The 14,874-nt window shown below is 34.1% G+C and overlaps 1 protein-coding gene across 1 annotated transcript; it reads left to right on the plus strand.

Annotated features, from left to right (window-relative positions):
* The first annotated feature begins 8,408 nt into the window (after nt 1-8,408).
* LOC115994983 (aldehyde dehydrogenase family 3 member F1-like) lies at nt 8,409-14,021 on the plus strand. The gene is made up of 10 exons (XM_031119363.1): nt 8,409-8,674; nt 8,853-8,921; nt 11,044-11,140; nt 11,786-11,992; nt 12,254-12,378; nt 12,473-12,577; nt 12,680-12,852; nt 13,113-13,203; nt 13,285-13,434; nt 13,546-14,021. Exons 1-10 carry the CDS (start codon nt 8,486-8,488, stop codon nt 13,780-13,782), a joined length of 1,443 nt encoding a protein of 480 aa, XP_030975223.1. The 5' UTR covers nt 8,409-8,485; the 3' UTR covers nt 13,783-14,021.
* The last annotated feature ends 853 nt before the right edge of the window (nt 14,022-14,874 follow it).

Below are 14,874 nucleotides of genomic sequence, written 5' to 3' on the forward strand. Positions count from 1 at the left end.
AAATACTACCTTACCTGAAACTAAAATAGTATTAGCACAATGTTCTTGTATTAGCACAATTTATATTGTCAGCAACAAGCTGAGTTTTTTTTTTTTTTTTTCCTTAAATTTTTTAAATTTTTTATATATTTAAGAAAACAAATTCTGGGTTCTCAAGACAAGAAAACCAACTTGGATTTTCTCTACGAATTAGCAAAAAAAAAAAATTGGTTGTCAAATATTATGAAGCTGTGTTGGTTTAAAATCAAAATGACGGTCTTAGCGAGACAATAATGAAAACTAAGAGAAATAAAAGGTCTGTAAATGAAAGAGAGAGGGGTTAAACTTAGACTAAAGGGGATTGCAAGATTGAAACGAAAATGAAAAAGGAAAACAGAAAAGCTAAAGGGAACCTGAAGTGCTTCCAAAGTTTAAAACCCAAAAATTTAAAAACATTACAAAGAGAGATACTACCTTACCAGTAATTTGGATAACCGTAGAACCTTCTTCCAGGGTTGTCAGATGTTCACGAAACAACCACAACGGGTTTCTCCGAGCAGAAGCATGGGGCTGGGCCCCTTTTCCTCAAGCTTCCACTCGATGACATCGAGCTTGAATCCATGGAAAGCAGTTGATTTGAAGATGGTTTTCGGCTGTGTGGTGAGAGAGGAGCAATTGATTTGAAGGTGTTTTTGAGTTCGTGACTGGTGAGGGACTTCAATCCGTGTGGTGACTGATGAGCGAGGAGCTGAGGAAATTTGGGGGTTAGGGATTTCTATTTGGGTGATTTGGGGTTTTGCTTGGGTTAGGGACCGTCACGTGAGTGGCACGTGACTACTAAGGGCGGGAATAACTAACAGTAGCAAGTCAGGTTACTGTAGACCCATTATTTTATTATTAATTATCAATGCCGTTTGCCACATCAGCAATATCCGTTTATGATGTAACAGTAGGGACCAAAATGGAACCGTTTTTCAGGAGAGGGACTAAAAGTGGTAAAAAAAAACTTAGGGACTAAAACGGGAATCGGCTGAAAATGTAGAGACCAAAATGTGTTTTTCGCCTAAAAATAATTGAATTCATTTTAAAACAATTGCTCCCAAGCCTAGATTCAACTTAAAATGAGCAAGACCATGGACCATAAAATCAAACAACAAAATCTTCTTCCCCAAATTTAATAATTGTCTTTGGTGTCTTTTTTGCATGTAAACTTACGTGGAGAATAATATAATAAAAATTTGTCTTGTTCTTAAATCAATGAGGTAAATCTTACTTAATTCTATATGCAATTTAATTTCTTAGTAAGTAAATCACATGTCTACCTATGCTTTATAAATTTTACTCCCTAAACTAAATTTCCTAATTAAGACTATGTTGATGCATATTTTGTAATGTGATTAAAACCAAATTGTCAAATATCTTAGTTACCTTTCAAATGATGAAATTTATGATTAATTTCAAAATAATATATTATATTTAGGATAAGTGTTGTGGGGTACATAACACCTTTCTCACATATAATCGAACTTCTAAGTCCATATCTTTGGTTCAAGACATTAGCATACCATATTGACTTATGAACCTTAAGAAGATCCTTAGTTAATTAGGTAATAAAATAAATTAAATATAGGTGGTCAATCACACCTTAGAAATCAATAGTTGATGGCGACTCCTAAAACATGAAAAAATAAATACAAGACTTACTCACACACACATAAACCAAATGTCGTACACGAATCACACTTTTTACACATGCGTTGCCCCATTAACTGGAGATAGGGTTCGACTGTTGAAGCTCAATGGTGTTGTAGTCTGACAATGCTACAACTCAAAGATGGAGGAGAACTTGCAATCTCAACGATCTGGAGACAAAATAGATGAAAACGATGGCATATTTGGGTGCTCTCTCTCAACAAACATAGATGAAAGATATTTTTGTCTTATAATTTTAAGTGATGGAGTCTAACCCAATCAGTGAGTTCCGAAGTCATGTGTGGTGCATGTACTTCCATGTTTAGTTAGACTTCATAGCAAAACAAACAACATATATATATGAGGGACACTGGAATGGAGTTATAACTTTTGGGGGGCCGATCATGTGTTTTGATAGTACATTAGGTTAAGTTTAATTTTGATGAAAGTTTAGGGTAGGAAAATATAAATTGCCAATTTTTAAAAATATAAGATTGGTGAATGTAATTTTTTTGGTTTGGTTGACTTGGATCTATCTATTAAACTTGGCCTGGCTCATTTATAGCCCTATGGCACTACTCAATCGTCAAGCAACTCTTCAATGGAGGATAAAAATTAATTTTTGATTAGAAATCATAGGCAACCATCCATCTGATCCCTTGAGATTTGACTTCCATATCAAACCCGCCATTTCTTTTAATCAGTACAATTCTTCATTTTTTTTGGCTCTGAGATGCTGAGTTGCATTTACTCTCCAAGGTTTGGTTTGGTTGACTTGGTTCTATTTATTAAACTTGGCTTGACTCATTCATTGCCCTACGACACTACTCCGTCATTAAGCAACTCTCCAACGAAGGATAAAAATTAATTTTGGATTAAAATCATAGGCAATCATCCATTCCTCCAAAATTGAGATTTGACTTCCATATCCAACCCTCCGTTTCTTTTAATCAGTACAATTCTTTGTCTTTCATGGCTTTGAGATGCAGAGTTTCATTTACTCTCCAAGATTTGGTTTGGTTGACTTGGTTCTATTCATTTTTTCTTTTCTTTTTTTAATGTGGTTTTCTTGAAGAGTTTGGACTTTAGAGTGATTTTTTGGATTTTTTTTTTTTCAAAATAACATCCATTTTCAAACAATTTTGTTAGTTAGCATTGTTTTCAAACTATTTAGGAAACTAACATCTCGAGTCTTGTAAACTCGAGTTCACTGTAGCAAATCGAGTAGTGAAACTTAAGTATTAGATACTCAAGTTCCTGGTCTACATAAATAAAAAAGAGAAAAATAGAGGAAAACGACATTCGCCTAAGGAATCACACGTTCGTGGGTTTAGTTCGATCTTGGGTTTGTGGGTTTCGCTGTTTGGGTTCATGGGTTCACCGCTTGAGTTCGTGGGTTTTGGGTTTTGTCGCTTAGGTTCGCCGCTTGAGTTTCCTGGTTCGTGGGTTTGTCGTTGGGTTTGTGGGTTCGTCGCTGGGTTCGTGGGTACACTGCTGGGTTCACCGACTGGGTTTGTGGTTTCTGTTTTTAGTGTTTTGATCTGTTGTTTTCAGTGTTTCGCTAACTAGGTTTGTTATTTCTTTGGTTGTCATGGATTTTTTTTCAGATGTCATGGATTTTATTTTATTTTATTTTTTTTTCAGAGGGAGAAGAAGAGACTGAGTTTTCTTGGATTTCTTTTGTGGAAATCGAGTGTTTAATAGTTGAGTTCTTTGTGAATTTTAATAGAAATCAAGTCTGTGATACTCAATTTGCTACAGTGAACTCGAGTCCCTTAGCCTCGAGATGTTAGTTTACTAAATAGTTTAGAAACGATGCTAACTAACAAAATTGTTTGAAAATGGGTGTTATTTTGAAAAAAAAAAAATCCAATTTTTTTACCATTGCTTAGCGTCTTGAAAGGGAACTGCCAGTTCTTGGCCCAGTGATCCATTGGATGATTTTGGGGAGTAAAGGATAGGTGGATAAATAGATTGAAAGAAAGAAAAAATAATAATAAAATAGAGAAAAATAGAAAATCAAAAGAAAATTTGAAAAGGTACATAAGTAAAAATAATAATAACAAGTGAGTTCCAATTAACTCAAATGATAAAGTTTTTTATAGTTAAATAAGAGATATATAGTTCAATTTATGCCTACACTGTAAGTTAAAACTTTATTAAAAAAAATAACAATAATAATATATTTTGTTAAAAAGTTTTTTATTTAAATATTTTTTTTTGAGAGAGTTTTTTATTTAAATTTGGGTGAGAGTAAAGACACCGGTGGAAAGGCTGTACCTCTCATCCCTCTCTATAAACTATAAAGCAATTCATTGTCTGTTGAAATTTCATTGGGCTACAGCCTTAAAATTAAATTTTCAAACCCATGTCTTTTTAAACAGGAAAGCCTGCCCCGTTGTTAAAGCAGCGGGCCTGATTTCAATTGCATCATATTCGTAGGAATGAGTTAGAAATTAGAATTAGGGGCGGTTTGCTAGTTGTGTGCATTTGGGCTCCGACTCTACTGCTTAGCAGCTATTCGTCTAAAATTTTTAAAGGGTACGTTTATTTTTGGTAAAATTGGTAGTTTAGGCTTAATTTTTTTTAGTTATACTATTGGTAATTTTGATGTGATTCAGTGCATTAGTGTTGGTAATTTTGTTGTTGGATTAATCTTTATGGACTTGTATATTTTGTTTTAGATTTGATCTTTAAAATGAGGAAAATGTTAGAGTTACAAATTTTTTTACAAATTACTGATATGATGAGTGGTTATTGGTAAGTAAAAAAATCATGTAAGAGGTGGGCCCAAATACAAACCAATAAGAATTTACTATCTTAAGAGTATCCACATTAGTGGATGTAAAATCTTACAAAATACAAAAAACCCTTCATTTTACATATTTTAACCAAAAAAATACATACATCAGTGGGTGTAAAATTGTGCATAAATGTACAATTGCTATTATACGGCCCTGTGATATCCAGACCCATTTGGGCCACGGGCTTCAACCCGATAATATGGTCCATACCATCCCTAAGCCTAGGCCTCAAGATGCCTTTAAGCCTATTGAACGAATGATCTTCATCAATTCATACCACGCTACACCTCCTGGGTCACATCCGGTGATCTGCTTCCCAAACAAGAAAGTGATTGCTCGGTTGTATTGTCTCTCGGTCGCTTAGCAGTGCCTAGGGAGTATCACTACCGAGCATATCTACTGAAGTGGGAACCATTTCCAAAGTCACTCTCACCACACCCCACTCCAATATAAACACCCACTTACGATTAACGATATTGGACCTCCCATTGCACTAACCATGGAAATAATCATGGTCTCTTCACTAATTTTGGGCTATAAATATGAGAAGTCTAAGGAGGAAAAAGGTTGTTGAAAGGTTCACAAAGAAGTTTGGAAAGGAGAGAGAATAGAATGATCCAGAGGAAGAGGTAATTTTGTTGAGTCTCTGTACTGAGAACGATCCAAAGTAGGAAACTCAAGCCCACAATACAAATAGATTGTGAGTTTGAGTGAGGCCCAACCTAATAGCCTTATTTTTTACACGCACAACTACAATAACCATGCATATATGCACGGTTACTATAGCATTTGCATTTAATATTTTATTATTATTTTCTCTCTCATTCTATTCACTCCCTCACTCTAGGGGTGGCAATTTGTGTTCACATGTCGGGTTCATGTTGTGTCAACTCATGAGTATTTGACTATATAAGTCAACACTAACCTGACATGTTTATTAAACGGGTCAAGATTTCTCAACCTTAACGCGACCCATTTATTAAATGGGTTAGTCGTGTCGACCTGTTTATCAGATTTTATCAAAATGGAAAAAAAAAAAAATTTTATCAAAAGACAAACAAATAAATATTTTTAATATGAAATTCTAAACTAACAAGTAACTGCATCACAAATAATCATTAAAAATTAAAACATATTCTAATATCACAAATAATTAATCACAATATGTCAAAGAAAATAAACCACAACAACTAATAAATTTATATACCTAGAGTTTGAAGGGTATATTGGCAAAATGTCATTTAATTAAATGGGTTAGACAGGACAAATGAGTTCTATGTGTTCAACACTAACCCGACCCGTTTATTAAATAGGCCAGTCATGTCAACCCGAATATAATACAAATCCGTTAAGCCTCAACTCATAACTTGTTAATTTCGTGTCGTGTTATGTCGGATTCACGGGTCGTGTCCAATTTTGCCACCCCTACCTCACTCTTTTTGAACACTCTCTTCGTCCTTCACTCTCTTTGAACTCTCTCAAAGTCCCTCACTCTCTCTGAACTCTCTCTTTAGTTCTTAGTCTTTAACTCAAGCTTCATCGTCAGCTCCATCCCTCACTCTATTTGACCTTTACCGCCGATGGTTTTCCTTTGTTTCTAGTGGGTTTTGGGATTTTGATAAATGGGTTTTTGGATCTTTGGATTTGGGTAGGTTGATGATGGTGGCTTGATGATGGTGATTATGGTGATTGGATCTTTGGATTTTTGTTGTGTGGCTTGATGATGGTGATTGGTAGGTTGATGATGGATCTTTGGATTTGGGTTTTTAGAGGCTGGTTGATGGTGACTCGGGTGAATGGGTATGTGAATTTCATTGATGGTAGCTTGGTTGAATGGGATGGTGGCTGGGTTGTTGTGTGGCTTGATGATGGTGGTTGGGTGGTTGGATGATGATGGTTGTGTGAGTTGTGTTGGGTCTGTGAGAGAGATGGCAGTGGGAAAAATGAATATTTTATTGAGTAAATATGTATAATAGAGAAATTGACGTGGGAGTTTTGTAAAAATAGGTGTGCAAAATAGAAAAAGCAAGTTTTCTTTGCAAAATTGACAATTTTTTTGCATCAACTAATGCAAATGCTCTAACAATTTCTAAAAATATTGTAGAAAAATTTGTGATTATAATAATACTTTTAAAAGAATTAATAATATTGTTAAGAAGGTAAAAGTATAATTTTATAAAATAAAATTACTAAAATTAATATTCATATATATATAATAATATATAAAAAAAGGGTGACATTGCCCCATGTTCAACCATCACTCTGTCCATGCATATATGGATATCCATCAAAAAAAAATTATGTAGAGAAAATCTATAAATCAATTAAGCCCCACTTGAATTAACGAGGAGAGTGACTCACCATACCGTGTACGTCTTCCGGTCTTCGTCGAGCTAGAGTTAGAGTTAGGTATTGGCATTTATGTTGCCAACTAGTAACCACTACACTCTGACAAAATCAATCAGATAGAAGAAAAATAAAGAAAGTGACCATTCAATTAGAAATAAAGTTGTTATATTCACAATAAATATTAAATAGTATGTAATTATTTGTTGTTATAGGTAGATAAAAAAAATTAAATGATAAATTCAAATTAGAATTAAGAACAATTTAACTCCTATAATTGATTGTGAAAATATTATAAAAATATTATGGATGCAACACTTCTATTTCTTTTATTTTTTTTATTTTTTTTATTTTTTATTTTTGAGAATGATCTATTTCTCTTAATTAAAGGCCACAACAAGCTTGAGGTTGAGGGTCAATACTCTCATGCCTTATTTCTCGCTTAATAAATGCTCCTCAATTATGTATGTCTATCGGCGTACTCCTAACTAAATTGACGTTTGTTTGGATGCAGACAAGAGACAAAGGAGTTAATATTAAGCAGGCAATAAATTTATCAAAATAATAATATTTAGTGTGTTTGAAAATATCATAATATTTTATAGTTTATTTGTATGGATTGACATCGCACATTCAATCTCTCTCACAATATTTCAACTTTATTTTAACTCTCAACTCTTTTTTTTTTTTATCCCATGGTTAATATCAAAAATTAATTTTTTATCTTTTGATCTAAACTATTGAAAATGTATTGTACTAAATCTCAATCCAATTTGTATAGTATTTACCAAAAAATTTCTAAAAAAAATATTTATTAAAAGATATAGTTTTTCAGTCTTCCCCGCTAAAAGAGCAATTAAGAGCTTAAGGTATTAGCTTTTTTGACCAAACAAACACTCAGAGGGCGTTTGGATTCAACTTAATTATATGTCTACGTTTTGCAACATGTTTTCGATCTTTTTTTTTTTTTTTTCCTGTGCATGAACAGTGATTTTACTGTTCAGGAGACAATTTTTACTGTTTATGCACGGTTCCGTCACTGTTCACGTACTATTCATCACTGTAGCAGCACTATTCATACATTAAAAAAATTAAAAATGGGTTCCACGACACTATTTATACATTTAAAAATTATTTTGCTACCGTATTTTCAGTTTTCAGTTTTCAGTTTTCAGTTTCAGTAACAATAAGTTCAATCCAAACGGACCCTTATTATATTAGGCGAAACATTCAACATAAGATTATTATTGTTGAAAATTTAAGATGCACTAACCTTTTTTTTTTTAATAATTATTTTGTATTAATTAGAATTGATAAAAAAATTTATTATCGAATAAGAGATTTCGCCTATACCAAACTAATTGGTTTTTTGGTGTAATAATAAATAACAATTATTAAGAAGAGATGCATTGAAACTATCTATAAAAAAAAAATAAATAAATAAAAACTTTTTTTTGGCATAAACAAAGATAAAAAAACAGTGACATACTGACATGATTTTTATTTATTATTATTTAAAAAAAAAAAACCAACAACAACAACTCGAGAGGTCGTTGTGATGGATTTATTGTTTACCCATCACAACTTATTAACTCCACTGTTTGCTAAGAGAAAGTGGCATACATTTTTAAAGACTGAAAATAAAATTGACACCAAAGAACGCAATGGAGGAAGTAGAGAACAGCTTGGGCAAGCTAAGGCAATGCTTTAGGAGTGGTAGAACTCGAAGTGTTGCATGGAGGAAAAACCAGATAAGGGCTGTGCTTAAGCTCATCCATGACAAAGAAGATGCTATATTCGAAGCTCTTCAACAAGATCTTGGAAAGCATCCGGTTGAAACTTTCCGTGATGAGGTAATTAATTACTGTGTTACTACTAAAGATCTTAATCATATTATATGTGAGAATGGTTTTAGAATTACCAAAGATGGAAGGCCAAAACATATATATTAGTTCTGTTAATTAACTAATTTGCTATAGTACTTTATAGCACAGTTCATTACATAACTTGTGGTGCATTACTATGCTGTAGATCGGGGTTGTGAAAAAATCTGCAAATTATGCTTTGAGCAATGTAAAGAAATGGATGGCCCCTAAGAAGGTAATTATATATTTGTTTATTTTTAATGTTTGCTGCTTAGTTGAGTTTTAAGCTTGGACACTACTGCGCACCTCCGCTATTAGAAGGGGATAGATTTCTAAAAAAGAAGCAAATTGTTGGGATAGCGGAAACTTTGATATTACTTGTCCAAAATTACTCACATATTTGAATGAAGAATTTACGTTGAATAAAATCCATAGAGAGAATGAAAGAATTTAAGGGGTTCAATAAACTGCTTACCTCTACGGGAGAGATCAAATCCATTATAATCATTTAGGATTACAATTCTTAACCTCTCTTGTATATATAGCACTCACTCAAGTTACTTTTTCAACTCTAAAACGATTATCAAATTGCTCTTATTCTAAGAGTCTTTTTCTTTGTCAAGAGAACTCTTCTTCTAATAGTATTGTCTTTTTTCCTCTCTATACAAAATAATTTCAACTTATAGCTTCTATTTCATGATGATAGCTTTCTTTCATTTGGCTAAAACAATAATTAGTTTTGGTGTAGGGGAGATTCAAATCCCAGATCTTTTATTTGATGACAAGAGATTTTATTTGTTTAGTTAGTTGAAACCTACGATATTGTCCTCTCTGAATTATTCTGCTAAAAGTTAGAATTCATCTTTTTAAAAGTTTTTTCTTCTTTGCATAAGGAGGACATTTAGGCCAAAGACACTAAACTCTTTATTATACTATCTATATATAAACATTCAAATCCATTTTCTTGGTGGAAAAAAAAATTATTATTTCTTTGATAAGAAATAATTAAATTTTCCTTCCATATAAAGAAAACCTCAAAAGAGTTAAAAAAAAAAAAAAAAAATTATTTCCACACCAAGAATAGCCAAATAGATAAGTAAGTTCAAATAGGAGTTTCAACCAAATTTCAATAAATCTTCACCTTGATTAAAAATCTATAGAGTAATGAGTAATCTTTCTCTTTTACATGACAACTCCACCTTAATCCAAGCAAGCTTTTCTTAAGAAAAATTATTTTTGTTTGCATAGCATAGGCAAAACTTGTGTGTGTCTATATTGACTAATTATAAACTTGTACAAGATCTTCTCACAAACTACACTAGTATTGACCATTGGTTAAGACAATAATTGATTTTTGGTGTAAGCGAAGTTTGAATGTCAAATATTTTATATGAGAATAAAATTTTTTTATTAATTGAGTTAACTAGAACCAATGATTTGAACAATTAATATTGAAGACAAATAGATCAAAAAGAACACACGGAAAACACAATAATATTGGTGGTTCAACAATTTACCTTTCTCCATAGATAGAGATCACACTATTTTCAATAAGGATTACAACCTTTTATCTCTCTTACATAGCTCTCACTCATGTGTATCCAAAGAACTCTTACTCTAAGACTAAGAGTGTTGCCCTCTCTTAAGAGAATTTTCTTCTAAAGAAAAATCAATTGCGTACTTCACCCCTACCCATTGTACAAGCTACTGTTTTGCTTATTTTCTTCATATTTCTGTCATCCGGGAAAGAGAAGGCTTTGTATGAGGTTTCATTGCCTCCCATGCCTGGAAAATTCTTGTTTTAGCTTTATACGGAATGAGCATTAAAGGGGAATTCCATCAAACAAAAGATCAAGCACATTCATTGAAGAAGCAAAGTGATTCTGGGAAGGAGGGAGGATTTCGAGGGGGACTTTTTATAATATTCACCGTGGTTGAATTTTACATCATTGTAATTTATCACAATGCTGGTTATTTAAATACTTAGACTAGAATAACTGGATTATTGAAAATTTGCATCAGTAAAGTAGATTATTTTCACGCAACTTTAAGCTTTTAACATTATAGATTCTTGAATCTTGTCAGTGATGTTCTGTTTTAAACTTCTATAGATGCAACTAAATAAGTTACATAATATGCACTTCCTATATTTTATCCATATCATCCTTGCTATTATCCTGCAATTTTTATTTATTTGATCCAAAATTTATAATTTTCATGATGGGACATTTATTTGGGACAAAGACTTGGTTATTGTTGTTGTTATATGATGGGACACAGATAGACACAAGGATAAAACTTTTGAGGTTTTGAGTTTTGTTCTGTTATTAATGCTGACTTATACATTTTGACCCCAGCAACCTGTGCCTTTGTTGTTCTTCCCATCAAAAGGAGAAGTGCTGCCCGAACCGTATGGTGTGGTTCTCATATTTGGATCTTGGAACTTCCCTATCTGTGAGTCCAACCGATTCTTGATTTGCAGTGAAATTGAGTTGTTATGGAGCCAACCAATTTATATGTCACATTCAAGAATCACTTTGCTACAACAGCATGTTTAGTACTGGCACAATTTATATGTCATTAATGTTCATATCAAAATTATGCAATTATCCTTCTCTCGTACACTTATCTGTTGCTATCTGTTCTTTTGTTTTCCCAAATTATAAGCATGACTGATATGCTAGGTATCCAGGGCACCCTTCTTGTGCTTCCCTGGTATTTAAAGCTAAAATGCCTGTGTATAATTTATCTACAAATTAAATATCAACATACAAAATGGTGCTTAAGCAGTGACATGTTTATGGAAGTATTCAAGCTTGACCAAACGGTTATCTAATTGGTTCTATATCACATTAGTGTCAAGTTGGATGTTGGCTGACATAACACCAATCAGACTATTTAAATTTTTTACATATATGTCCGTTTGGATTGAGGGGGAGTAGAGTAGAGTAGAGTAGGCTGGAAATAAGCCTATTTCCGGGCAACTCCCCTCCAGTCTACCTCCCCCCCCCTTTCCCAATCCAAACGGCAACTACACAAACAGATTGTTGGTATGCATTAAAATTATCTAAATACAAATGATCGTCTTCTTGAATGCAGCCGTGGCACTGGACCCATTAATAGGAGCTATATCTGCGGGGAATGCAGTGGTGATAAAACCATCAGAGCAAGCTCCAGCATGCGCTTCTTTTCTAGCTAATATTCTCCCTCTTTACTTGGATGACAGTGCGATTAAAGTGATTTTGGGTGGAGCAAATGAAAGTGAGCAACTGCTGCAGCACAAATGGGATAAAATATTCTTCACTGGTACCATTTCTTTTCCATTACAAGTCACGGACTAACAAAAGTTGAAGTGCAAGAGTTTCTTTAGAACCCCACCCCCCACCACCACCAAACACCAAAAAAAAAAGTCACCACAACACAATCATCTGTTGTATCTTGGGCTTTTTTTGGTCAATTTGATATCTTTAACAAGAAATTTTAATTATGTAAATTTGGTTCTCTCTCAACAGTGTAAATTATCAAAATAGTAGTTCTTGCTTATATAGTTGACCAACATGTCTTTAGGAAGCCCACGAGTGGCGTCTCAAGTCATGACTGCGGCTGCAAAGCATTTGACACCTGTTACTCTTGAGTTGGGAGGAAAATGCCCTGCAATCCTGGATTCTCTCTCCAGTCCTTCAGATATGAAGGTTGTTTGGCTTGCTGCCTATAATACAGAAGGAATTGAACTATAACTTATTTACTTAAATCTTTTTTTTCTTCTTTTAATGTGTTGGCCTCAAGGTGGCAGTCAAACGAATTGTAGGAGGGAAGTGGGGGGCGTGCAATGGGCAGGCATGTATAGGAATAGATTATGTACTCGTTGAAGACAAGTTCAAGTCTACTCTGGTAATAATGATAACATGTACCTACTAATTTTCTATTTTCATTATGTGGAATTCTATTGTTTTTTAAGTGCATTTTGATATATATGTTTTTTTTGTTTTTCAGATAGAAATATTACAGAAGTATATCAAGAGATTCTATGGAGAGAACCCAAGAAAATCTGGAAGTATTTCCAGAATAATAAACAAGAACCACTTTGAGAGATTGCAGAATCTTCTTAAGGACCCCTTTGTTGCAGATTCCATTGTTCATGGTGGTTCATTAGATGAAGAAGCACTGTAAGTTGTCTACATCTTCAACGGCCTCAGCAGTTTTTTTTGTACCTTTTCTTACCAGTTTGTTTAAAAAATAACTGTTCAGAAATACGGTAAAATAGTACGAATGACTGCTAGTTAGAGAGTCAGAAAGGTTGTTTTCGGAAGTTCCACTGCCAGGATATTGAGTTGCATAGTATATTTGATGTTTTGCTTTTCATGTGCAACCAGCCACATTGTTGGCAAGTATAGAAGTTCATTTATCTTATCCTTTGTTTTTACAGGTATATCGAGCCCACAATATTGTTAAACCCTCCTCTTAATGCTGATATCATGAATGAAGAAATCTTTGGCCCTCTGCTTCCAATAATCACTGTGAGAATCAATAGACTCTTTGTTCTTATTGCACAGTTCTTGAAGCAATTACTCTCTATATAATTGCCACTCTTTACACAGGTGGATAACATTCGTGAAAGCGTTGACTTCATAAATTCAAGGCCAAAACCTCTTGCTATTTATGCCTTTACAAAAGATGAAACATTCAAGAGACAGATTTTAGCTGAAACATCCTCAGGAAGTGTTACATTCAACGATGCCTTAGTTCAAGTACTGCACAATTTATCTTTTAGCTCTATACTTTCATATCAACCTAGCAAAAGAATAGAGAAACAAACAAACAAAAAACTAAGTCTGTGTAATGTGTAATTATTCTTGCAGTTCCTATGTGATACTTTACCATTTGGAGGTGTTGGTCAGAGTGGCATTGGAAGGTACCATGGTAAGTACACTTTTGATACTTTCAGCCATGAGAAAACAGTAATGCAAAGAGCCTTCTTCCCTGAACTTGAGCCTAGGTATCCACCATGGAACGACTTCAAGCTGAAATTTATAAGATTGGCATACGATTTTGACTATCTTGGAATACTCCTCCTCATGCTGAATTTGAAAAGATAGCCATAGTATATCAAGTCAATTATGTGGAGATCAGAATGTCGTTGAATTTCAACAATGTGGAGTAATGTGCTATACATGCCTATCTATGTGGAAAGATTGAAAAACATGCATCATATTGTGCTTATTGGGTCTTTTTTTTTTTAAGCTGGGTGTGCTTATTGAATATTGAGTACTGGAAAACTTAAATTTCATTTTGTTTGTTCGGATGATACTTAACAACTAAGGTTGCGTTTGTTTCAGTGTAAAATATTTTCAAGTGAAAATATTTTCGGGAAAAGAAAATATTTTCAAGTGTTTGGCTGCATTATGAAAATTGTTTCAGAAAATGTTTTTAGGTATTTGGTTGTATTCTAAAAATGCTATTTTCTATTAGTTTTCACATTTTCTCAGCTTCCAAACAAATTTTATAATAGAAGATTTCAGTATATACAGTTAACAAAACAAAAATCCATTAGCTCCATTCATTCACAAGTTGAACTCAGTCAAACTGAGAGAAAGGGAGGAAGAAAGAGTGACAGATCAAGGGAAAGAGAGATAGATTGGGAAAGAGATGGAGAACGGGTCAATGAGATCGGTCTTCAGCGGTGGCAATGATTTTCAATGGAGGCAACGAGATCAGTCTTAGGTGGGTCGAGAACGAGATCGGTCTTGGGTGGATCGGGTATTGTAGAGGGTGGGTTTGAGAGAAGTGTTTTGCCGGCAACGTGGGAGCGACGGATCGAAGATGTTGGAGGTGAGATGGGCTTTGATGGCGTGAGGGGGGACCTTGGACTGGCGTCTGCGTGTGGGGTGGAGCTGCGTCTCTCTCTTGTTGGTGCGTGGGGTGGAGCTGTGAGCTCTCACCGTGGGTGGATCGGTAGCACTCATCGGACTATGGGTGGAGCTCGGACTGGCGTGAGGGAAAGGGTGGAGCTCAGTCACAACTAAGCTTGGAGAGTACCAATGATGTCTGTGAGGAGTGCGTGTGAGAAGTGTAAATCATTTAACGGTAAAACAAGAACGGAAATAGTTTTACGGGTGAGAAGGGCTATTTTACAGGCAACGTGTAAAATAATTTCCGTTTGACTCAACTTTTTGTAGGTACCAAACACA

Source organism: Quercus lobata, chromosome 6 (genome assembly GCF_001633185.2).
Source record: "Quercus lobata isolate SW786 chromosome 6, ValleyOak3.0 Primary Assembly, whole genome shotgun sequence".
Classification (NCBI taxonomy): Eukaryota; Viridiplantae; Streptophyta; class Magnoliopsida; order Fagales; family Fagaceae; genus Quercus; species Quercus lobata.

Coding starts and splice junctions, on each gene's coding strand:
- LOC115994983 (XM_031119363.1), top strand. CDS start 8,486: ATGGAGGAAGTAGAGAACAGCTTGGGCAAGCTAAGGCAATGCTTTAGG. Junction 8,675..8,852: donor TTGAAACTTTCCGTGATGAG/GTAATTAATTAC, acceptor ACTATGCTGTAG/ATCGGGGTTGTGAAAAAATC. Junction 13,435..13,545: donor TCAACGATGCCTTAGTTCAA/GTACTGCACAAT, acceptor TTATTCTTGCAG/TTCCTATGTGATACTTTACC.